Below are 25,872 nucleotides of genomic sequence, written 5' to 3'. Positions count from 1 at the left end.
GGAGAGCGCCAAAACCTGTAGATGATGATACAAATCTTTTTTTTTCTTTTGCTACACAAGCTGGTATTAATTAGTTTTCCCTCTGTTTCATTATAACTTTGAGGTTATTAATTCATACATGCCATTTGGGGTGGTCTTTCCATATGAATTGAATGCCTAATTTACCAAATAGTTGCAAGCTTCTTACAAACAAATAACAGTAGTCTTCTGTTGTCATGAAAATCATAATTTTGGAAATAATGATTGTAGAGTGGAAAGGTGCTTAAACTTTCACCATCTTGCATGGCCTTTATTGTGAATAGTAGTCTTAGTAATTGGATTGTGTATGTGTGATCACAACAATCTGTTTTCTCAGAATTGAACTCTGCAAATGCATGACTTATGAGAATGAAATATAGTTTAGAAGGATCTATGGGCAAGCTAAATCTTCTTGACATTATTTCTATTGCCAAGGTTTGTGTCCTTACTAATATGTTATTCTAAAAGGGGTCGCTTCCATATTCTGCTGTATTAACGCCAATATATTATACTCTTGATCCTATAAATCAGTGTTGGCAGGGATGTATTTGATTATCGAAGTGCAATATTATTATCATAGGAGTTATGAAGAGGTTTGGCCTCTGTACTTACTGATTTTGATTTACACTCTTTCTTAACCTCAATACATGTGTTATGATTATGAAAGTCACTTTACTGAAAAGAGGACTGGTTCATTTACTGATTCTCGTACCCTATCATGAGGTGTTCATTCGTATGGTTTTCTGTGTTTAATCCAGATTGTTCCTTCTGATGCTTTAGTGGATATCAGTTTGTGAGAAGGAAAATAAGTTTTATCACTGAGCAGGTGAGTTTTAAAAAAAACGAGAATGTCCAGAAAGCTCTGTGTTGTTACTTGTATGGGTATGACAGTTTTACCCCAAGCATCACCTTTTATATTTTTTCCCTTTTTCTTTCTAAAGTCTCAAAGCATCTGTTTGTGAAGTAGCAGCACAACAATATTGGCTTGGTTCTTAACCTCTGCGCGCAATGACCATGTCATTTCTCTTTAGGAAAACATACTCCAGACTCTAGATCTCCGGTTTTTCAAGAAGAGACTTTAGTCTCATTTGTATCTATTTTCTTGATGTGAATTTTCATCTTCTTAACTAACCACCAAAGATATGAGAAATGCCAAATAGTGAACTTGACAAGTGTCCTTCAGCATGCAAGATGTATTTTATATGTTCAACATATAGGGAGTATGGAAGTACATTGTTCGTTCAGATTATAAATCGGCAGTTTGTTCATTTCCTTCTCAATGGTCAGATCTGTGGAGTCTCTCTGTGGCACATTCCACACAACCTAGTTCCTGTGGTTCTTCATGGCAATAGTGTACATATATAGATATATAGAAAAAAATTTATTGAAAATAAGCTTTCAATCATGTTATTGTGATGTGTAAGAAGGATTTTCAAGGGCCTCAAAAATCAACAATCTACAATGTACCTACATTTTACGAGTAAAAAAAAACACCATAAAAAGTGGTTTTCAGCAAATAAACCATGTTTAATACAACTGTGGTCAGATTGATTAAAGAAAGGTTTTTGACTTGAGTGCACTTACTATACACACACACACGAAAGGGCGTATCATAGAACGCCCTTCCATCTAACGGGGGTCGGACGCCCCTAGCGTGCCTATCACTTCTTTTTTGTGTTTTTTTGATATTTAGTGGCGGTCCATGACTGCATGTCTGGGTGGAAAATAACCCTTTGCAAAAATGAATGTGCATTGCTGATTGCACGCTCGATCAGCAGTGTGCATTTGTCTGACATAACGTCCAACTTTTTGTGAGTTCAACATTACGCATATATATATATATATATATATATATATATATATATATATATATATATATTTTTATATATATATATATATACCACTTGTATGAGTAGGTGGTAGCTGACTAACAGTTTTTTATCCTACTGTCAGCCTACTAGGATTTGAAAGGATTTTTTCCAAAATCTTATATAATTGTGATTTACATGTTTTATTTTATAGGAATCAACTCTTGGATCGTTCGATTCTGACACAGTCAGGTTTTTATAAGATTTACAATTTAAAAAATATTCTATGCTTGAAAAATCATCTTTTATATCGAAAAAACATGATTCAAGTGTGGTTTCCTAACAAATAGACCATGTCAAACATATGTGTTGGGTCAGATTTGCAAAAAACAACCTGAAAACTCTTATTCACTGGTGGTAGGTTGATGTTTCCTAACAAATAGACAAAAGATAACCTGAAAACCCCTATTCATTAGTGGTAGGTTGATAGTACGCTCAAAAAGGGTTAGGCAGCTACCACTTTTCCTATATATAGAGAAAGAGTAGAGCATAGTGCTGATGAGTTTTTCTGCTCTTTGGCATTTTTTTGGCAGTTCCAGCCCCCATAAATGTATTGGACATGGTCAATTTATGAGGAATCACCACCTATATCATGTGTTTTCAATGGACAAAATGATATTTGGAGTCTTGAAAATTTACAAAGATTTTATATTGTTGATTTTTCAAACCTTATAAAAATCCACTCATGTGTCGGAATCGAACACTTTAAGAGTTGATTCCTATAAAATCAAGTACATGGATCACATATGTACTGTCACAATTTAAAAATAAAACAAAAAAAAACCTGAAAAATTCATCAAGTATCACTAGCACCTACGCTCATATATATATATATATATATATATATATATATATATATATGAAAACTTGTATCATCAAACAGGTGAAGGGTCGGACATGTGGCTGAGCAGTGTGTCAAAACAAATTTTTTTAAAAAATATGTCGAAAAGAAACTTGTTTGATGATACAAGCTTCTCTCTCTCTCTCTATGTATATATATATATATATATATATATATATATATATATATATATATATATATATATATATATATATATATATATATATAGAGAGAGAGAGAGAGAGAGAGAGAGAGAGAGAGAGAGATGGGTAAGTGCTAAATGAAATATGCTAAAATGAGTTTTTTTGCTCTTTTAGTCTTTTGTTTGCAGTTTTGACCCCATAAATGTGTTGGGCATGGTCTATTTATAAGGAATCCACACCTGGATCATATCTTTTTGATGAAAAAAAATGATATTTGAAACCTTAAAAATTTACAAAGATTTTGGACCATTGAATTTTAGAACTTTATAAACACCCACCCATATGTCGGAATCAAACACTTCAAAATATGTACAATCAGAATTTTAAAATAAAATGAAATAAACCTAAAAACTCATTTAACACGTATCATTAATTTAGCACCTACCCATTACTCTCTCTCTCTCTCTCTGTATATATAGTCACTATAATATGAGAACTAGAAATATGAGAACTAATGTGTGAACCATAATTTTTATGATATTTTTATTCTTTTCTCTTGAATTTAACCGTAGGATGTGATCTACATGTTTGGTTTTATAAGAATACACTCTTGAATCATCCGATTTTGATGCATAAATGAGATTTTTCAAGGTTTTAAAATCACTAGCTTGTATTCTTCATAAATATTCAAGCATTCAAAAATCATATTTTTCATCGAAAATACATGAACCAATGGTTGATTCCTAGCAAATTCATCATGCCAAGCACATCCACATGGTTGGATTTGCAAAAAAAGTGTTGAATGTGCCCATATTTTCAGTTCTTATATTTTGGTTCTCATATTTCAATTCTCTTATTCTAATGATTATATATATATATATATATAGAGAGAGAGAGAGAGTCACTAGAATATGAGAATTAATGTGTGAACCACAATTTTTATGAATTTTTTATTCTTTTCTCTTAAATTTAACCTTAGGGATGTGATCTACATGTTTGGTTTCATAAGAACACACTCTTGAATTATCAAATTTTGATGCATAAATGAGATTTTTTTAAGGCTTTAAAATCAATAGCTCATATTCTTCATAAATATTCAAGCATTCAAAAATCATATTTTTCATCAAAAACACACAATCCAACAATTGATTCCTAGCAAATTCATCATGTCAAGCATATCCACATGGTCGGATTTGCAAAAAGTGTTGGAAATACTCATATTTTGGTTTTCATATTTTAGTTCTCAGATTCTAGTGATTATATATATATATATATATATATATATATATATATATATATATATATATATATATATATATATATATATAAGGAAATAAAAACCTCTCTAATGGAAAACCCTCCCAAACCTCTTCAATGAATGTTTTATATACGAAAAATTCATGATCCAAGTGTTGATATATATATATATATATATACATATATATATATATATATATATATATATATATATATATATATATACACACACACACACACACACACGATAAATGATTGTACTGTATGTCAAAAATGATGTGTTTCCTAAAATGTCCAATTTTCGAAATCTGCTTAATGTCCAAGTTCTTAATTTTTTGTTGTAAAAGGATATTTGTATCATTCACACACGTGAATTTCTTCCAAATATGTGAACTTTCTTCCAAATATCTAAATATATGAAATTTTTCTTAAATATGTTAATTTTATCCCACACAATTGCTTATGTCTTATTTCCTATTTGTGTCCCTTATGCAATTTTATTAAAAAGCGGATCACACATTTTGAGGACATTCACAACCATGAGTTGCGAAGGTTTAGTTATGGTCAGATTTAAGAAAAACATGAAAAAAATCCTTCAAAAGCCCTATTAGTTGGTAGTTTGCTACAAAAGTGGTAAGCATCTCTCTCTCTATTGCAATGATGCCATGCCGCTTTGATGTCCTTCCCCTACAATGCTTCTCTATTGGGAAATTTATTCTTCTTCAAAAGTGGTGAGAGCTATGGACCTCAAGAAGCATGCAAAAAAAATGCTATTTATATGGTCTTCTCAGTTAATCGTAAAATCATAAATATTTTAGTAAAATCATATATTTTATACCAAAGTCACGAAAAACTATGCAAACCTCCTTTCTCTTTCTTTAACCATCACTTAAATATATGTTCACATATTTTTTTTTGTCTTTATAAAGCGCGCAAAAACAAGTTTTGTGAATCTCCTTATGAATGTAACTTCTTAAATACCTTAGTAAAATTGCATATATCTAGTACCTATAGAATGCAATTTTCATGTTTGCAGTTTTTGTGGTATAAACATGATTATCTGCAGCCCAAGGCTATTTTTGTATTTTCTAGGGTTTCTTTATGGTCCCCAACTTGCTTGATTTTTCACAAAAAAATCTAGTGACTTTTTTGATAACTTTTTTCAACCACTCTTTTTCAACGATTCATTGACAACACTTCATTGTTGCATTTCGATGAGGTTGCAACCTCAGTTAGGTAGAAAGGTGAGTTGCATACAAATAATATATATAAGCATTTTGTAATACTATGAATGTTTCTTAAAAACAATATATATATATATATATGCATATTGTAATACTATGAATGTTTAGTTAGGGTTTAAAGGTTTTTTGTTTTTTTTCTTCAATTAGCATTATGCATGAATAATGAATACTTGATTCAAAAAATGATTGTATTGTATGATTGCGTTTCTAAAAAAACCTACAATTTTTCAAAATTTGTCTTATATCCAAAACTATAAATGTTGGGCATTAACATGACTATTTTAACCTTAATATATGAAGACCTTCTGAGGATATGTGAATTCTCTCTGACAGACTCTGCTACTGATTTTGACTTAGAAATTAAAGGATTATGAAAAAACACATAAAAGAACAAAGAAACTAGACATAAATACCTTTCCAGCAATATCTAAATCATTGTAAAATAATGAATGGGCACTGAGATACAACCCGGTAGCGTTCTAAAAAAAGGAGATGAACAACGGTTGAGCCTAGCCCAATTATTCTATGCTGTTTTATGGCCACTTGCATCAGAAATCTAAAAAAATAATAAAAAGGATAGAGATCGATCAACATGTTAGCTTTCCAATACCACCAAGATCGCCTTGATTTTGAACGGTTGAGAAGAAATGTCCTCTAGAAGATAGACTTTTTGGTTGTATCATACCCTCTCATTAAAAGGTAGATTCACACAATTTTTTGCGTACCTCAAGCAATTCACAGAATTATATTTACGAACTTTCTGTATCAAAGTTCATCGAAACTTCCAAAGTAATTTTGCATACATAGTGCAAAGTTTGCACAACCAAATATGTGAAGTTAATGAAACTAAAATATCATGAAACATGCAAGATCCACATAAAAATAACATGTTTATATAATTTCATTCCATTCATTAAAAAATGAACCTGCTTGTACATATATGAGAGATGAATATAATGTAAATTTCCTTATTTTTTATGGATTTTGGTATGAGCATTGTATAGAAAGCCGATTATCGCACCTCAGGGCCATTTTCGCAGAAACTAGGATTTTTTGTAGTCCCCAACCAATGATCTCCAATGTACTACCCTTCGAAAATAATTTTTTTAATTATGGATTTTCGAGTCTCGAATCTAGAGTGTTATAATTTCATTGCAAGCTCTTTTATTTTATGATTCCTTCTCTTAAAGGACTCTACTTTCAAGTTTTTCCTTCACAATAATGAAAAAGAAATTGATCATTGCTAATGATGCAAGGAGTGAGATGAAGTGCATGTGAACTTCTCATAAATACAATGACTTTTGTAGTAAAATTCATTCAAATGATAAAAAAATTTGTAGAAAAGGCAATTTTTTTAAAAAAATTAATTTTTTAAATTTTTTATTTTTAAAATTTTCTATTTGTTTTTTGGATTTTGGATTTTCCATCAAATAACTTATTTGCATTCCCAAAAGATGTGGAAATGATGAACACATGACTTCGAACTATAAGAGTTTAAAAGCAAACATGATCCTGATGGTACAATTTTACCTCTTGTGACTCTGACCCGATGTAGAGAACAATGTGCGCTTTGGATCTTTTGGCTCTCTTGACCCAAGATAGATTTGCTTTGTATAGTTCAAATCGCAGGTGACTCCTTCACCATTATCAGAGGCAGAAGCTCAGATCAAACTTATGAAGATGTTGGCTCTTCCTTGGATGCTACTCATGGTCCAAGTTGAGATCAAAAGGTTGATAAAAAATATGAGTATGTGTATGATGAAGTTGCATATTCCTTGGGTTAATTTTGAGTTGTCCTAAGAAATTCTACTTCCTCAAGAAAGATGAGAAATTTTAGCTTTTTGAGAAATCTCTATGACATAATCTGGACAGTTCATCTCTGAATGATCACTTGCATCTGTGTTTGCCAAGTTGGATGAGTCAAGGTCTTCCATCACATCAACATATTCAGGATCTTCCTATTCAATGAGAATTTCATAAATCTTTTCTTCCTTTAAGGTGGGAGAACCAATGGTTGATTCTAGCACGACATGGGCTTTTTTTTATGAAAACATGGGAGGACTTTCTTCTTCTGGAGCCTTCATAGGGGCTTCCTCTTCCTCCTTTATAATGACAACTTCAGATGACTGAGCCACAACCTCCTTTTTTCAAGATTTAACCAGAATTATTTTCTTTTTTCTCCTTGACTTGAGTCTCACACTGGTGGACCTGAGGACATGAAAGTTGTGATGATTCTAACTGTTTTGAGGCTCTTTTTTATTAACTAAGTCGACGTAGACTTTGGGAATTATGACAAAAAAAGTTAGTATTGGTTCAGCTTTGCTAATCATGTGGAGTTCCTTATTTTGAATGCAACTTGGTTCCTTTTAAACTTTTTTATTTTTCAAGATCAGTTCACATGTGTCAAGGTAGTCCTGAATTGTGTGTTTAAGAGGAATGCATTCTTCAGTGTCATGGCAAAAAACTTGGTGATATCTACAGAACTTTGTTGGGTCTCTTCCTTTCATTTGGAATGGGTTTGACACTTTTGGCAATTCAAAATCCTCTTGTTGCAGCAAAATATCCAGGACTTGAGATTGAGTCTGTCGGATTTTAGTAAACTCTTTATCGCTAGGCCATGTTGGATTTTGGGTTTGCCCTTAGTTTTGCTTGGGCGACTTTGACTTTTTCCTTTCTCTTTAAGTAGTCATACTAACCTGACTCTTAGGCGACTTTTCTCGTTTGGATCTATCCTTTTCAGACCCAGTATTGATTAGAATCTCATCATACATGCCTCTTTTGAGGGTTACTTTCATTCATGTGCCAATATCAATCAAATCTATAAAGGTGAACACCTTTGAGCATCTAAGAGTCTGTTGAGAGGTTGATTGAAATTATTCATAATGAGAGTGATGGCATAAAACTCTTGGATTGGGTCTTTTATGTGATGATATATCGATCTCCACCAGTTTATAAAATCTTAAGCATCTTCCTCTTTCTTTTACCTAAGATCATAGATTTGACTGATCATTGACAAAGCGTCAACTTTTAACTTGAATCCTCTCAATAAAAAGATTCATTAGAGTCTGAAATTATCAAATCTGATGGACATTCAGAGTAGCAAACTAAGTCAAAGCTTCTTCTTCTAAGCTCTTCAGTAACCATCTGATTAGGGCTTGATCATTGTTGAGACAATTCAAACAAGCATCCAAGAACAAGGTGATATGGGTCTGAGGGTTTTCAGTCCCGTTGAATTTTACAAACTTCCTAGAGATGAGACTCAGAGGTTCAATGTCCTAGCTTAGGATGAAGCCTTGGATTTCATATGGTTTTCTTTATCCTTTAGCTCCATTCATCTAGCGGGTCATGTTTCAGAGTTCCTCTTCAAGGTTTTAGACTTGTTCTTCATACTCATTGGGCTTGGAAGACAGTTATGCCTGTTGGGATCATTATTTCTAGCACACTGATGGGCTAAACTTTTTTGACTGAGACGTTCTAACTCCTCTGTTTTTGCACCTGCTTGCAACTCTTTATCTTAGCTTCATTTTCGTGGAATTTCTATTGGATCTCCTACATCATGAACTTCAAAGTTGCATTAGAGTTCTTCACTTTCTCTAAAATGGATATATCCAAAAACTTCTTGTCTACCCCTTGGTTCTTATCAATGTTTATGAATTAAACATTGTCCTCGTCCTCTTCTTCTTATGGTTCTAACTAATCCTATTCTTCCTCAATAGGTTCGTTGATGGATATCCCACTAGATAGAAGTTCTCTCAAATCTTAGAGTGGAGTATTGGCTAACAAAGCTCTTAAATTTTGAGTGTCTCTGGGTAGCTTCTCTACATTCCTAGATAGATTTTGGGTCATATACTTAGGTCATTTAGGGTTTTGAGAACCCTAATCTAAATCTAAAATTAGATTCCTTAGAGGATCGATGTGATCCTTTTGTGGAACCATGGTTTAGGATCTAGTGCAAACAAGAGTCCAGACAAATCAAACACAAGTCAAGATTTTGAAAATGGGTTTCCTAGTTCTCTTCAAATGCTCCACTGATCTGTGAGGTATGCTCCAAATAGGTTCTAATGAGACAAGTTTTTCTTTGTACCAGACCTTTCATGCTATACCTGAACTATGGTTCCTGATACTGCGAGGGGGTTACTAGTTTCCTTGGTCCACCACTGATATACCCAAGGTGATGGCTTCTAGTACTAGTAGGGTGATCCAAAGATCCAAAATTATAGGATGGGTTGGAATATTTTGAAAATCCACATAGAAGATCAGTGTCTCTATAATCAAAATCCTAAGAAAGAGGATAAAAAATGAGAGAACATAGAAGATGCATAAATTGTTTTCAACCAAAATGATTTGTTTCCAAACTTGTTGGAGGTTCAAAATTTTCTTAAAAAATTCCAAATGTCATGCAAATCTCCAACAAAGTTTTCTAGGTTAATTTTCTAAACACATCAAGACAAATTAAACACATAGTCTACCTAGTATCTTTACCAAGAAAAAACACGAAATGCATGCAAGAAAACACTATGGTTTTGTATTCAAAATGGTTTTTCACGTAGAAAATGAAAATGAATCATATTTTAGATCTAGATATGGATCCTATCTAAAAGATCTACTCAGGTCCAAACAACACAATAGCACACAAGATCATGATGCAAGCATGGGTCTTAGAAACCAGGGCTCTGAAACCCAAAAGAAAAAACCAAATCTCATCTACAAAAAAGGGTGTTTTCCCAAAAAAAATCTAAGTCAAGAAACAATGACAAATATTGCTATTAATTTTTGCCCAAAAAAATACAGAAATTCATGAAAATGCAAAATAGATAAAACATAGAAAATAAAAATATCTTTTTGATGATATATAGCATGCTAGAAATTGACAGGAGGGTGCTGAGATACAACCCTAGAAGCACTCCTAAAAATAGATGTTGATGACCTTGTTTCATCCGTTCTAACCTATTTTTGGCCCCATGTGCCATAAATCTGAGAACATAGTAAAAAGAACAGATAAAGACAAGATCGTTGTCTTTCCAATGCTCTAAAGATCAAGACAATCTAACAAATGGTTGAGGAGATATGCCTCTAGAAAGGCAGACAAGTTGATTGTTACACACTGCAAAAAATATACCCGCACCTGATTTTGAATAGGAAAAACAAACACCCCAAAAGAGTTTTTGGATCTTGCTCAAAACTAGACAAACTTGGATCTTGTTCTCAACTTTTCTATGAATCTGAAAACAAGCATTTTTGTTGTTGGGTTGCCGAGTTAAAGGCCAAAGAACAAGATTTTTTTTAGAAAATAGTCAAAATAGAGATTGTTTTTCTTGTTCGAGCGTATTTTCAGAGGCCATACAATTAGAGTATGAGAATATGCTGACCATCAAATTTCCAACAAGTCCTAGATTGTGAAAAAGTGAGCTACAGTTAAAGAGATATGGCTTTATTATCGTGATAGTGCCAGACAACAGAAAACAAAAAATATTACAGGATTTGGATTTGAGGTAGATCTAGATCCAAAAATGGTACTAACTCTGCAAAGCTATCTTGGCAACTTTGATTTTCAAATCACACAAACAGTCCTATCATGGTTGCCATTCTATGGATCCTAAATTTTGAAAAGCAAAAATGCAAGTTTTTCACTAAAAAAATTGTTTTAACAAATGGATCTGAGATCCGAATCTAAACTTTAGAAGATAATGGGAATTGTCTTCAAGACCTCATGCCTTTTCTCCTTCGTTGAGTAGAGATCAATCGAATTAGGGATTGCAGATCATTGTTGTTAGAGCTTGTGTTGTGAATATGGGCGTATCTCAGACATAGATTCCTAGAAAAGGCGAGTTTGGTGGTGAAAACCATCAAAACTTGGGAAAAATCTAAAACACAAACAATGTAGTATTTGTTAGAAAAAATCAAACTTAATAAAATGCATGAAATAAATAAAATAACAAATAAAGTACAACCAAACTCACTCGGGCTTAGGTAGCCCTTTCTACGTTCGACGAGCTCGAGAGCACAAGCAACACTTCGTCTTGAAGCAGGCTCGATATAGGTGTGAGTTGGGAGATTTGGGTCCTAGACTGGGTCCAATGTGGACTAGGACTAGACTCATTCGGCCATGCTAGGTGGGCTAGGTTAAGTTGGCTAGGCTAAGCCGAGTAGGGATTTCGGCAGAGTGACAGTGCTAGGAGGAAAAATCCAAATCTTTTCTAAAATGAGGGAAGACCACTTATTTATAGGTTTTTGAATGGATCTGGATACATTTTTTATGTATCCAAGATCCAAATGAAGATCTAGGGCTGAAATTTGAAGTAATTCAAATTAACGATTGAGATTTGATCTTAGAGAATATCAATTTAATAGGGTTTAATGAATGAATTTAAGTGGAAAAATGGGTTTTTGGAAGGCCAAATCACTTATTTAAGACCTAAAACATGCCATTTTTGTAACCGATGGCCCTAAAAAATAGTTTCCAACAAAAAAATGCTAACAACACATCTTTTTAGAGCTAACAACACTTCTTTGTGTTGTTAAAGGTCCAATAATGACATATTAAAAGTCAACAACAATCCCAAAATCAAGGAGATTTAATGACAATTTTGTGTTATTATTTCTCTAACGACTAGCCAAAATAGGCTCGATGGGTTAACTTGTTTTAGTTATAACTTTTTGCTTTGACCTCAGTTTGAGGTAAATTTTTATGCATTTGAAATCTAGCATCCTCAACTTTAATTTGTTTTTTGAGTTCAAAATCAAATTAGATTGTTTTGGGGGGTCAAAAATGCGCTCAAAGTGGGACATACTTGAAAATTAGATTTTTTACTAAAGAAATCACATTGTTTTGGTCATAACTTTTGATTTTAATGTCATATTGATTTGATTTTTAGCTTGTTGAAAAGCTAAGATCCTATAGCTTAATTGTTATGTTGAACAAAAACCTTGAGGATGATGTTTTAAAGATTAAAAATGAAGTTGAATTTATCAAAACTTTAAAATATGCTGAAAATACTAGATCTTTTGTACGAAACATATCTTGGTTTAAAATTGGGTGTCTACAATAATGTTTGAGTATAAATCAAAAGTTTAAGTATAATAAAGGAATAAATATCTCCAACAATACCAACATGTTTAAGATGTTTCTTCTTCCATGCCTCACTCTATTCAAACTTGCATATTGGTGTGCAAGTGAGACTACTCCCCATGCGTATTGAATGATGCAATCCAGGTCTTTCAATAGTTAAATATATGAGTTGTGGATTGAATTTCTGCCAGTGTTGATAAATATACATGTATCAAAGAAGTACAACAAGAATGATGTCACTTCCTTTGTTCACCCTTTGACTGCCCTTCCCTCAAACATACAATAGCCTTTCCTTTATTTTTTTTACCCTATTGAGATCATAGTACTTCCTTAACCATGATAACTTGAGCCTTTCACCTTAAAACATGTCATCATCTGCTTGTAATTAAATACCACAAATGTGCTTAAAATCTCTTCATTGATGTGCACTCATTAGCTCTCCATAAAACTTAAATTTGGTGATTTGTGTCATGTCCTCCACCATGATGGTCATTTTAATATTTTTGAACTGAAATATAATGGTTACCAGATACCTAAACTGCACAACAACCTCTAAGAGACTATGATTGATGTTCCATGGTGTGATCTCTAAGAATTTTTAAAAATACATTCAATCCATCCAGACCTTCTCTTGCTCCATTAGTGTCAGAAACCACTAGTGTGCTTGGAACCAGTAGAACTGATTGATACAACTTTTTGAATCCTATGAATCTTGTCATTGTAGATTATGTAGTCACAATTAATCAATAAATTGCAATACTCAACTTCGTTATCTTCTAAACATGCTTCATACACACATATACAAAATTTTAAATGTTGAATTGCACAAATCAAACAAGTTATCCTAAAAACATGCTTTTCACACACACACACACACACACACACACACACACACACACATATATATATATATATATATATATATGATAATTTAATCAATGATTAAATATAAAATTGACAATAATTGCAAATATCTTATAAATATATATGTACAAAATAATAAATGAATAAAGTGCATGTCCATGAGCACCAGACCTTGTTCCCCGCTATGACCACTTTCTCAAAGCATACACTTTCTCTTCCAAGGATTGATCTATTGGGACATCAACCTTTGGTTGAGCATCTGATCCAACCAAAGGGCTCTTGATATTAATTTCCACCTCAACATCTCCAACTTTTTTATTTTCCACTTACTGAGGTACCTCTTTTGCCTTTGTACAAGATTCTTTCCCTCTATTCTCCACATACTCTCTCTCTCCATCTCACCACTACCACTGCATGTTGTCACATCTTCAGCTTCCTCTAGCTTGTCATTGAGGTTAGCAACAACCTCAGAGTGAGCTAATGGCATAAACTTTTTCACAACTGAGTCCCACTCCTCCTTAGAAGCTTTCAGAATGAGAGACGTGAGTATAGCTACAAACTCATCAACGTTTTTTGCAAATTCAATCTTAGATTTGGGTCACATTGAAAGTGTTAATTGTTGTTTGAGCCATGTTAAAAGTGTTAGTTACTACGAAGTTGAGCATAGATTTCTAGGTTTCACCCTACTGATGTTGCACTTTTTACTATAAATGTCTGACACCCATGCTTTTTGTCATGAGGCGTGCTCCTTCTCTACACACATGTCAAGCCTACTTTGTACTTTAAAATGGGAGTATCACCCAGTGTAAAATTTTCTTTAGTTTTTTCTATTGTATTCCAACACTAGCAAATGGTGTGGATGTGGCCCCTCTAAGATATTCTCAATCACCATTTTGTAATAAACAAATTCAAAAAAATTTAGAATAACAAAATAAAGAATATAGGTAAACAAGCGAGCAACAGAGACAAGGCATAGGCTATTAAAAAAAACATTGCAAAAATTAAATAGAATAGCTTATTGACAATGCAAAACCTCAAATCATTAAAGAAACAATAAAAAAACAAACAATATTCCCTAATCATGTTTATAATATAAGATACGCAACATATAAATAACAAAATTGGAGGATAGATGCATATGAATAATTAAGAAAACAAATGATTTAGGATAACTAGTTAGACAATTGGACACTCACATATAAATGATGTAAAAAAAAAATAGAATAGGCTATTGAACATACAAAGATAACTTAAAAACCATGCAATTCTTCTACAAAATAACTAACTTGTATCAATATTAAAAAAAAAAAAACTTGATTCAAGCCGTTGTTTAAAAAAATAACTAGTTTAGTTGTTAAAGATGCACTTATCGAAAAAACCAATCATCGATGAAGTATCGTCGATGAATTGCTAGAAATAGTCGCTAAAAATTTTTGTTGAGGGAAAGCACGTTAGGGACCACCAAAAAACCTAGTTTATGAACAAATGGTTCTTTAGTGCTAGCAATCAGTTTTTAAACAATTGAAGTGTCACATTTAATGCTCATACAAAAATTTGCATATAAGAAGAAAATTTTCAATGTATTTATCCCCTATATTTGCACTGTTTCAAAAAATCTGTAAATTAGTCAGTAGTTCCGCATATACAAATCATATTCACAATGACAAATATGAAAGGCATTACAACTTTCACAACCATAAATTCAATTCATCCAGGGAGATTCGCAAGCATGATTCATGAAAATCATACATTATTTGTGATGGTCGTTTCAAAGTACAAACTTCACTGAAATTTGCAACATATTATGTGTATGTCACCACATATTTGCGGACCTCCTAGAGGACCAATTTGTCCATGGATGTTCGCACGGTATCTTGTGAATGACATACAATACATGTGAATTTAGTACAAAATTTATGTAGTTATGCAGAGTTACAAGAGGTTCACAAATTTGGTTATGCGAACTTCTTGAGGTCTACAAAAATATCGCATGAATCTACATTTTAGTGAGAGTTTGCGACACTTGGAGAGCATATTGATATATTGCACGAACCTCAGGAGGTCCACTCATGTGAAGGGTATAAAGGTGCTAAAAAGTTCAACAATTTTTTAATTTGGACATGGGGCAAATTCTAGAAATTATGAGGCATTTCGAGAAATGTGTCATTTTTGTTGTACAATACATTCATTTTTTCATAAAGTCTAAACTATTAAGCGTAATATATATATATATATATATATATATATATATATATATATATATATATATATATATATGTGTGTGTGTGTGTGTGTGTGTGTGTGTGTGTGTGTGTGTGTTTATTAAGTGTAATCTATTAAAATATATATTCTATATAGAAATAACATGAAATGTTTTTACATGAGCCAACTCGTGTTCATCTCATCTTATTTCAAAACAAGTTGAGCTCAAGCTTGGATATGCTAAAAACAAACACGAGCCAAGCCACATGTTATGTCCAGGCCCAGGGATTTGGATTACATCTAAAACAAAATTCAAATAGGTCTAAACAGGGTAAACAAAAAATAGGTTTAGTTGGGTTCTGATAAGTTTTACTAAAAAATTCAGTTTGCGTAAATGAATAGGCAAAAAAATCTCAATTTTTCAGAGATTGATGTAGACACGTCTAGGAAGTTTTGATTAAAATTTTATGATTTAACTCTATTGGGTTTGGGTTTTATGAGTTCGGGAACAAGGAGCAGGAAACATGAAAAGGTGGCAAACTGGGTTTGGACTAGATTTGGGCTCAGATAGGGTTTGATGTAAAAATTATTTCTCTTAATTGGGATTGTTAAAATCTAATTTTTGTTGAGTAGGCTTAGGACACATAAATTAAGATAGGGTTCAAATTTGAGAACCAAACTCATTTCGGTTAGGGAGATACGACTATGCAAAGTCAATGTCTGGTTGCTCCTTTTAACAACAGGTTGAAAACGAACCTAGCAGTGTTCACATGGGTTAGGTGGGTTCTTGGTTGGGCCTAGGCTAAGGACAAAGGCTGGGACCACTTACTAGACTTAGGTAGGCTTACTGGGACAAGTCTACAAAGTTGTCGGTTGGGTTGGGCTAGTTTGGTACAGCAGAGAAAGCACGTCTGCACCGGGTAAGATGGAGTCCACCACAATGGGCTTAAGCACCTTGGTGAAGGAGGGCTTGAGTTGCATCCTTGGTCCTCTTGCAATGAACAGATCCACTAGGGATCAACCACCACACTAGAGTAAGGTTTGTACCTTACTAAAAGAGAGATGAGTCAAGGGGAGGGACTCACGACAAGGTCAAGAGGAGACCTAATATAGACAAGGCCTAGGGGCTAAGGGAAGAAGGGGTCATGCCCAAGAGAGAGAGAGAGAAAGAGAGAGAGAGAGATGAATTATAGAGGGAGAGAGTTTCAACTCTAAAATAGAGCCTCTATTTATAGGCTATAGAGAGACATTTACATCCATCCCCATTTATAAGTTGGGATGGTAGTGGACCGGGGGACAACGGGGCTCCGCCCCGCCTCACCCCGTTTGGACCGGGGATGAAGGGCATGAAACGGGGATGAAGGTTAAAATATATCCCCGTGCGGGGATGAACTTAAGCTTTTCCCCGCCCCGCCCCGTTCCCGTCTCAATCCTCGCCCCGCCATGCCCCCAATCCTTTAAGGGATGACTATAGACTAAGGGGAAACAGGGTCCCACCCTGCCTTGCCCCCGTTTGGACCAGAGATGGAGGACATGAAATGGGGATGGAGGTGGGGGTGGAGGTTGAAATCCATCCCCGTGCGGGGATGGAGGCGGGGATGAAGGTTCAGATTTTGAAACGGGGCAGGGGTGGAGACCTTGTCCTCCACCCCCACCCCGGTCCACTGCCATCCCTATTTATAAGAAACATTAAAGCAATTAAAAAATTCTAAGAGGCTCCTTGGAGTCTTCACTCTAAAATTAGGTAAAGCCTTCCTAGGGTTTAAGATAACACCTAGGGTCTTCTTAAATCCTCTTTCACATCCATCAAGGCACCCAAGAGGGGAGGTCGACCTTCCTAGATGGGACCCATTAGGTCGGCCAACTTCTAGAAGTTGCACTAAGTTTGGGTACCTCCAACGCTGATTTGATGCTTTCTTGCTTTGCTTTGCCCAATACCAATTCAGATCTAGGTTCTTCTGGATATATAACATCAATTGGATCCATCCAACTTCCTTGTTGTATTGCATATAGATTTAGATCTGAGAAAATGGGTCACCATCAATGGCTTGGACTATGGAGCTTGGATTCGTGTCCTCTATGTTAGGATCCACTTTGCTTGACGGGGGCTCGTCTAGAATTTGAACTGTATCACCACGAGCTCAATCCACTAGTAAATGAGTCGAGCCCAAACATGCCATGCTTGACTTGTTCTGCTCGTTTAGCAGCCCTACATGCACCCAGCCTTTCTAAGTGGCTGCTGGTGGAGGAATAAGAGGTTGTCCAAACTGACTGACCCCCTTGAGGAACGAGAGGTCAGTCTGAAGGCCTAAGTGGACTGGGGGAAGATATAGGTCCAATAATTGGATTTGGGACCATATAGGTAGGCCTAGTTGGGTCATTTGCAGTGGGAATAGGTTGGGTTTGGTATGGGAATGGTTGGTTTTGGGTTTGGTACAGTTATGGACCATTAATTGGGTTAAGGGCTTGGTGGTCTGGATAACAGGTTTGGATAGGATCAGCTTGGATCGTGACCGGGTCGGGAGGATTATGATTCATCAGACCCAAAATAGGGTGGAATAGAGTCTAGATCAAATTCAGAGGATGAAGTATGGTTTGTACCTGGTCCAAATCCAAAAATATTGTGGCTCTGGTCTTAACCCACTCCAAAATCATTTTGGAGACCCGTCTATGCCCAATTACGCCGAGTTTGAGTTGATTTCAATTGAGTTGGATCAAAATAGTAGGTTGGGATTTGATTTGGATTGGATCCAGAATCAAATCCAGTTGCAATGAGGCTTATTTGGGCCAAACCTAGTTTCCAGACCGCAGAATTTGGGTCTCGGACCCAGGAACCGGCCCCAACAGGTTAAGGTTGACATGAACTGCACCCAAACTTGCGCGGTTCAGTTCAGGACACCTAGAACCAGCCCAACCTAATGAAACAGGGAGGAATTGGTTCTGATTGAGTCAGCACCAGGGGGGGCTCCGGCCACCCTGCCGGCCTGAGGATCCTGGTGGAAGGTGATTGGTGGAGTTCCTACCGGCGGAGAAGTCACCAGCGGTCAGCGGCGACGGTTGCAAAGAGAGGGAACCGACTGTGGGTTTTGGCCCACTGGCGGTTATGGATACCTCTATTTCATGCGACTGAAAAGGATTTCAGTCCATCTCTGCTGGCTGAGCACTTATGGGTGGCCCTTGAACACGCCCAGAAACTAGAATCTGAGTATGAAGTGCTTGAATAGCGGCGGCAGCTCCCTTTAGGGTTTCCTCAAACATCTTCAATCCGGCCATCCTCGCATCGCCAGTGGGTGAAGCCATGTTGGGTACACTCCCCTGACTGGAAACGAACCCTATTGCACTCGAGTTGTCGTCGGCCAGCAGGGGGTTTCCCACCTCCCCCTTAAGTTGCTCGGTTGCTGACTCCAGGATTAATAAATCTTGCGAACTTTCTTATTCAGCCTTAAATTCAACTATGACTTTTTTTCCATTCGATGTTTGCTCCTTAGGTTTTTCGATCTTCAATTCGGAAACTGTAGGCTTTCTGAGGAGGTCTCTTGTCAAATCCGCCAATTGCAGCGACATACATCTAAATTCTGTCTGCATATCATTGCATACTTCCTCTCAACTCAGCGAGGGCTTCGTTTATTGTCATGCTTTTTGTTCAATTTGTGCATGCTGCTCTCCAATAGCTTTCCATAGATTCTTCCTTCAACTTTGCAAGAGGGTGATGATCCATGGAAGCAACCTGACTCTGATATCAAGTCTGATGCAGTGAACAGAAGGATCTCTTATAAACCCAAATGAAAACTATAATCTATTGAATAAAAAATCAAGCAAACGATAAAGAAAGCAATAACTTAGGGTTTCTCAATCTCAGAACTACTCTCTCATCTCTCAAAACAAATATATAGCCTCTCTTAAAAGATGGAACTGAAGCGGGATTTGGTGGTAGGTCTCATGTATAGACCCATCGAACCAATTCTAGACCTCAATCCAGCTAGGAGAAGTGAGGACTAGATCTCAGCCTCCTTTGCCCCTTCATTGACATCTTATGCCTGGGTCTGTAACCAGATCTAATTCAGATTTCACATCATCATGCATTGGATTCAGATCATGGGCTGTAGCATTAGGGCTGGAGGCATCACAGGTCTGCTCCGCATGGAAAGCAGCTAAAATGACAATGATGCATGTGATAACAAGTGTTCAGGAGAAACAAAAATTCATGAACTCTGGAAATGTAACATTATCAAGATTTGAATGAGTGATCAAACTATTTTTATTTACTTTTGTAACCAAACTTGATTTTTTTTTTTTTTGCAGATCGTTTATGATTGTTTACACTGTTAGCTGTATATATAGAAACCTGTACCAATCAAGAGATGGATGAATTGTTATCAGGATCGCATTTGATTATGAGAAGCTGATTGTTGTTTATAATTGAAATAATATTTATGTAATTGCCTATTTACTTGTAAACTTTTGTTTTGGATTTTTGAAGAACTTGAATTTTTTCTGGAATTTTTCTTATAATGGGCATGTAGTGCAGTAGGAATGCCTCGTTATAAGAAAAAGGATTGTTGCTGGTCAGATTACAACCATGGAAACATTAGAAAAATCCGTGTGTATGAAGCCATGGTATTCCTGCGGATATCATAATATTTTTTTCAGGTAATTTTGAATTGAAAGTGGCGATCTCCTTGATGAATGGAACTTTAATTTCTTTTCCATATTCTCTTCAAGTATTTATTCAATTATGTCAGGACTAAGAAACGCCTGAAAAAGAAATATCAAATATCTTGAGATTTTTACATGAAAAAAAAACTCCAGAACGCAATGTGTGACCTAATATTGAAATTTGACATGAATGCACATGCGCATACTTAGTTGAATAGTCTCTTCATTTATCCTTCTTTGAGGGGAGCGCGCAACCACTTATATGAACTATTGGTTAGGGATTACAATTTTGAACTTGTGGACTTCCAGCAGTGTTGGCTAAAATGGCGCTTGATATGTGTGTTTCTTAGGCTAACCAGGCACTGAGTGATATATTGACTGGTGTATGCTAGGGAAATTTGGATTAGGTTAGTCCCACTCGTTTTCCGAAGCAGGTTATATCCCCCCCCCCCGAAGATGGCCGTTAGCTACATCTCTTGTTTGGGGGTCCCAATCAACGCCATGTATATAAGCACGTGTGGCTCACATCCCCATGTTAGTCAGCATCAGATAGCGTCGTAGTTGTAAAGACTTAACTACCCTTTACCGCCATCCTCGTCATGGAACATACAAAAATGCCCTTCATCTAGAAAAGTGAAACGCCAGTTCAAGAAAAAGACAAAACTGCCCTCCATCTAGAAAAGTGAAACGACGGTTCGAGAAAAGGATAAAATTTGCAGCGATTTGAATAAGGAGGTTGATCTTAAGGATTTAAAAAGTCCAAACATTTCATTTTTGCCCTAAGCAGCAAAGTCTACCGGAGCACTGTTTGTCGTCGTCTGCTACCGTCGGAGCATCCTTTGCTTTCTTCTGTTGCCGTCGGAGCATCTTTTTCCTTCTTCTGTTGCCGCCAGAGTATTCTTTGTCGTCGTCTGCACAGTGGCAGCATCGTTGCCACCATCGGCTGCATCTATCTTCTGGGTGTTTCTCCTCCACTGTCGGATTACCAAAATCCTTTTCCTTCTTCTGCTGCCGCCAGAGCATCATTTGTCGTCGTCTGCGCAGTGGCAGCATCGTTACCACTATCGGCTGCGTCTACCTTCTAGGTGTTTCTCCTCTACCGTCGGATTACCAAAACTCCTATCATTTTAGTGAGTTTTGTTTAAGGTTTCGTTATGCAAACTAATCGATTTGCAAATCTAAATGCTAAATCTTACAATTAGGTGGCCGTCTTTATGCTAAATAACACCTATTATCATATGAAAACAAATCAATTTGTACCTATCCACCTTTTGGGCATCGAAAAACTGTTAGCACGATTGGTTCTTACGAAGGCTAAACATTTCAATGATATGTACTTCTGAATGTTGCAATTTATACAATGATTTGTAAGTTTAAAGCAGCAACAATTTATACATTTAAAGCAATATCGATGTGTATTTATGAAGTTACATCGATTTGTACTTAAGTTTACTAAATCTTACATTGATGTTTACTTATGAAGTCAAATATTGCGATGATTTGTAATGTTGGTGATTGTTTAACGAATGAGATAATTTGTATTATTATATACTTGGTGAGGCGGTTGTAACATATAATGATACGGTTAAATTTATATGTTGTGCAAGTTAGCAATGTATGTAGCTCGTCAGACAAGAAATATCGCGACATTCTATGGAATGACTATTAGAGAAGTTATTCGCCAGTCCCATCTATATGAGCATTATGAAAGGCAAAGGAAGAATGAGGAAGAACTAAAGATGAAGAAGAAGGATGATGAAGATAAGGAAAAGCAAAGGAAGAAGGAAGAGAATGAAAAGCAAAGGCAAATGAAGAAGGAAGAGAATGAAAAGCAAAGGCAAATGAAGAAGGCAGAGGAGAGGGAAAGGCAAAGGAAGAAGGAGTAGGAGAATGAAAAGCAAATGAAGAAAAGGCAAATGAAGGAGGAGGAGGAGAGGGAAAGGCAAAAAAAAAATGAGGAGGAGAGGGAAAGACAATTGAAGAATAAGGAGGAGTTTGAGAAGGAAAGGCAAAAGATGATCAATGAGTATTTAGCACAGCGAAAGAGGATAAGGCAAATGAAGAAGGAGGCAGAGGAGAGGGAAAGGCAAAAAAAGAATAAGGAGGAGGAGGAGAGGGAAAGACAATTAAAGAAGAAGGAAGAGAAGAAAAGGCAAATGATGAAGATGAAAGAGGAAAGGCAAAGGCAAAGGAAGAAGCATCAGGATGAGGAAGAGAAGAAAAGGTGAATGAAGGTGCAGGATGAGGAAGAGAAGGAAAGGCAAATGAAGGAGGATGAGGAAGAGAGAAAAAGGCAAAGGAAGGAGGAGGATGAGGAAGAAAAGAAAAGGCAAAGAAAGAAGGAGGACGAAGAAGAGAAGGAAAGAGAAAGGAAGAAGCAGGAGGAGGAAGAGAAGGAAAGGGAAAGAAAAAAGCAGGAGGAAGAGAAGGAAAGAGAAATAAAGGAAGAAATTAAAAAGCAGAGGACGAAGGCGATGGAGCGAAGGACGGTAGTAGTAGAAAAGCACTAGGAGGCGACGGAGCAACAAGAAAGGTAAAGGTTGGAGGGATGGGTTGAAGAGGAGAAAAGTGCGACCAAGGTACGTAAATCGATCCTATCTGTCATGATTTACTGTATTAGCGATTACTATGTATAGCGATTACTGTGATAGGTATTACTATATACAGTGAATATTGTGATAGCGATTACTATGATAGCGTGTGTGCAACGATTATTATTTTTAGCGATTACTATATACAACGAGGTGTAGAAGTACAAATAAGACTAATTTATAATTGATACGAATAATATGCTATTTTATGTTACAGGGAGGTGAGAAGAGAAGTAGAGTACCAGGTGAAAAGCTCGGAGGGCGGTGTCAGTGGCCTGTAGTTCTATCGTGATATGAAAAGTTGAGTGAATATCAGAAAGATTGATTATGAAATATGCACTTTGGCGGCCTTTTAGACCAACATTATTTTGAAACATGCTAAAACACCATGACCCACCTGGTAAATAAGTGGAATCATCAGACGAACACATTCCAGTTTGATTCTTTTGAGATCACCATGACCCTAGAAGATGTGGCACGAATTACTGGCCTTAAGTGCCATGAAAGTGTTATCTTATTATGGGATTTAAACTATAACGCAAGGGAAAGTGCACGACCCTTCTAGGAATGTCGATGGACGACTGGAGTCAATGTATTTCTAGTGGAAGCAATTCTACATCGATGAAAGTTTCTTCTTTCCGCAATAAATGGGAAGGTTGGTCCGCTACATGTACATCTGAAAGAGCTGACCAAAAGTTGTGTGACTTCCTTCTTTATTTTTTTGGTCTTACTTTATTTTCCGATTGTTCTGGTTTGAGAATAAGTTACTTGTGGCTGTAGTACCTGAAAGACTTAGACGAAGTTGACAACTATGCATGGGGTGCTGCTATACTCGCACACTTGTACAATCAACTTTACCATGCGAGTAAGGGTACGAAAACCGTTGGAAGGTTTTGACCATTTGTTTAGGTATTTGTTTATTACATATTTAGTACTTGTAGACTAAGCTCGTTAAAGGTTATAGTGTTACTAATATATTATTTTTGTAGGCCTGGGCGTTGGAGCATATTATCGCGTTGCGTCCTTAGTGTGGCCCTGCGATTTGTGGTTTTCCAAAGATCGGTCGGTGAGCTAGAATAAATGTCAAGGAGGATAATGCTAAGTTCATTTTAGATGGTCTGCAACTAAATGAGGTAAATGGTCTAAAATCATTTATAATCGGTTCAACATTTATCATTCAGTAGTATAAATCGTTGAAATGTTTAGCATTCTTAAGTAATCATCGTTGATGGATTTTGTCTTCATTAGTACAAATCGTTATCGCTTTAGCATTTATCTTTTAGTACTGTAAATCGTAATAATTATTTGCATTCTTAGTAACAGTCGTTGTAATATATTTAACACTCATTATTAAAAAGAATTTTAATATTTAGCATTCATTAGCATGAATAATTGTCTGTACCTAAACCATAATATCCAATGTACAGGTTGTGTGGAGACCGTATGGAGATGAGGAGGACAAGGACCAAGAGCTTGCTGTCGAGGGTGCGAGACTGCCTGACTACGATATTTGGTTGTTTAGCAATTATGAAGCTGAGTTGCAGCATGGTAGTCGAGTTCTCCTACAATCAGGCTTGGGACAGTCTATCCCAAAGAAGCCTATAGAAGTGAGAAGAAAGATGAATAATGGTAGGGTCAGGAACATGAATTCGCACAAACGCTACAGGAAACAATTGGATAGCTGGAACAAAGGAGGTGTCTGTGCCATAGCGTATGATTATAAAGAACGACAATATGATCCCATCTATTTCCAAAAATATTGGGAACCCATGCATCAAAATCTAGAGATTGAGAATATTGGAAACCCATTCCTCCCTCCTGTCCCCCATCATGGCGCATCCCAGCATATAAAACCTGTCCATCATCTCCCTTCGGCTACAACAATGATTACCTTAGTAACAGTACACGATGAAGAGCGAACACAGCTCACAAAAGAGAATGTAGTCTTCGGCATATGATTTGAGATGTTGGAGAGGGAGAATAAGGACTTACGGAAGGAGGTGAGCAATTTGGAGAGATAAATGCAGTCACGAGTAGAGATGATGACCAATGTTTATAATAAGATCGAGGAAACCAATAGGCCACCAAGGATAGAGAGTCCACCAAGAAAAAGAAAGAGACGATTTGTATATCATAGTCCATATGAATCGTCAAATGCCACTGAATAAACGACAACGATTTTTTTATCCCGATAATTATTTGTTGTAATTCTATAATTATTTTTTGTAACGTGACATTCTTTAATTGTTTAATTCTTTTTTTAATACTTGTAACACACATGTTCTGCTGAACAGATCGTTGTAATGTTTGGCCTTCATAAATAAACGTGATCGCATTTTTTTCTATAAGAGATCATGATTTCATTGCAATCAGATTTATATAAGAGATCACGATTTGTTTTTCATAGGTGTTCTATCACGATCTGTACAACTTATATGAATATCCTATTGCGATTTTCCTTCATGAGCTTTGTCCTAGGGAATGATACATTCCATCGTGATTTGTTATCGCTTTAGCATTTATCTTTCAGTACTGTAAATCATTGTAATCATTTTTATTCTTAAGTAATGATCATTGCAGAATTTTGTATTCCTCAGTACAAATCGTTATCGCTTACGCATTTAACTTTCAGTACTGTAAATCATAGTAATCGTTTGCATTCTTAATGATATTTGTAGGATTTTATATGCCTTAATACATATCGTTATGCCTTAAGCATTTAACTTTTAGTACTGTAAATTATTGTAATCGTTTGCATTCATAAGTAATGATCGTTGCAGAATTTTGTATTCCTTAGTACAAGTCGTTATCGCTTTAGCATTTAACTTTCTTTGGTGTAAGTCATTATAATCATTTTCATTCTTAAGTAATGATCTTTACCGGATTTTGTATTCCTTAGTACATATCATTATGACTTTAGCATTTAACTTTCAGTATTGTAAATCATTGTAATTATTTGCATTCATAACTCATGATCGTTGAAGGATTTTGTATTCCTTAGTACAAATCGTTATTATAAATAATTTGAATGATACATTACAACGACATTCAATTACATAAGTATTTAGTTACAATACATCATAACCAATGGTTTGACTTAGATACAATACATTACCATC

At 35.6% G+C, this 25,872-nt stretch overlaps 1 protein-coding gene across 1 annotated transcript in view; it reads right to left on the bottom strand.

Annotated features, from left to right (window-relative positions):
* Positions 1–19,121: 19,121 nt before the first annotated feature.
* The window catches only part of LOC149822271 (RNA polymerase sigma factor sigF, chloroplastic-like), a 63,912-nt gene continuing 57,161 nt past the window's right edge, over positions 19,122–25,872 (bottom strand). Inside the window, exon 9 of the mRNA XM_089980904.1 lies at positions 19,122–19,251. Coding sequence (XP_089837030.1) covers positions 19,246–19,251 — 6 coding nt within the window. The 3' untranslated portion in view covers positions 19,122–19,245. The remainder of the gene's footprint in view (positions 19,252–25,872) is intronic.

This window comes from Nuphar pumila, chromosome 11, assembly GCF_984573655.1.
Source record: "Nuphar pumila chromosome 11, dmNupPumi1.hap1.1, whole genome shotgun sequence".
NCBI classification, from domain to species: domain Eukaryota; kingdom Viridiplantae; phylum Streptophyta; class Magnoliopsida; order Nymphaeales; family Nymphaeaceae; genus Nuphar; species Nuphar pumila.
The sequence above is the reverse complement of the archived record's forward strand: the minus strand, read 5'-3'. Positions and strand labels throughout refer to the sequence as shown.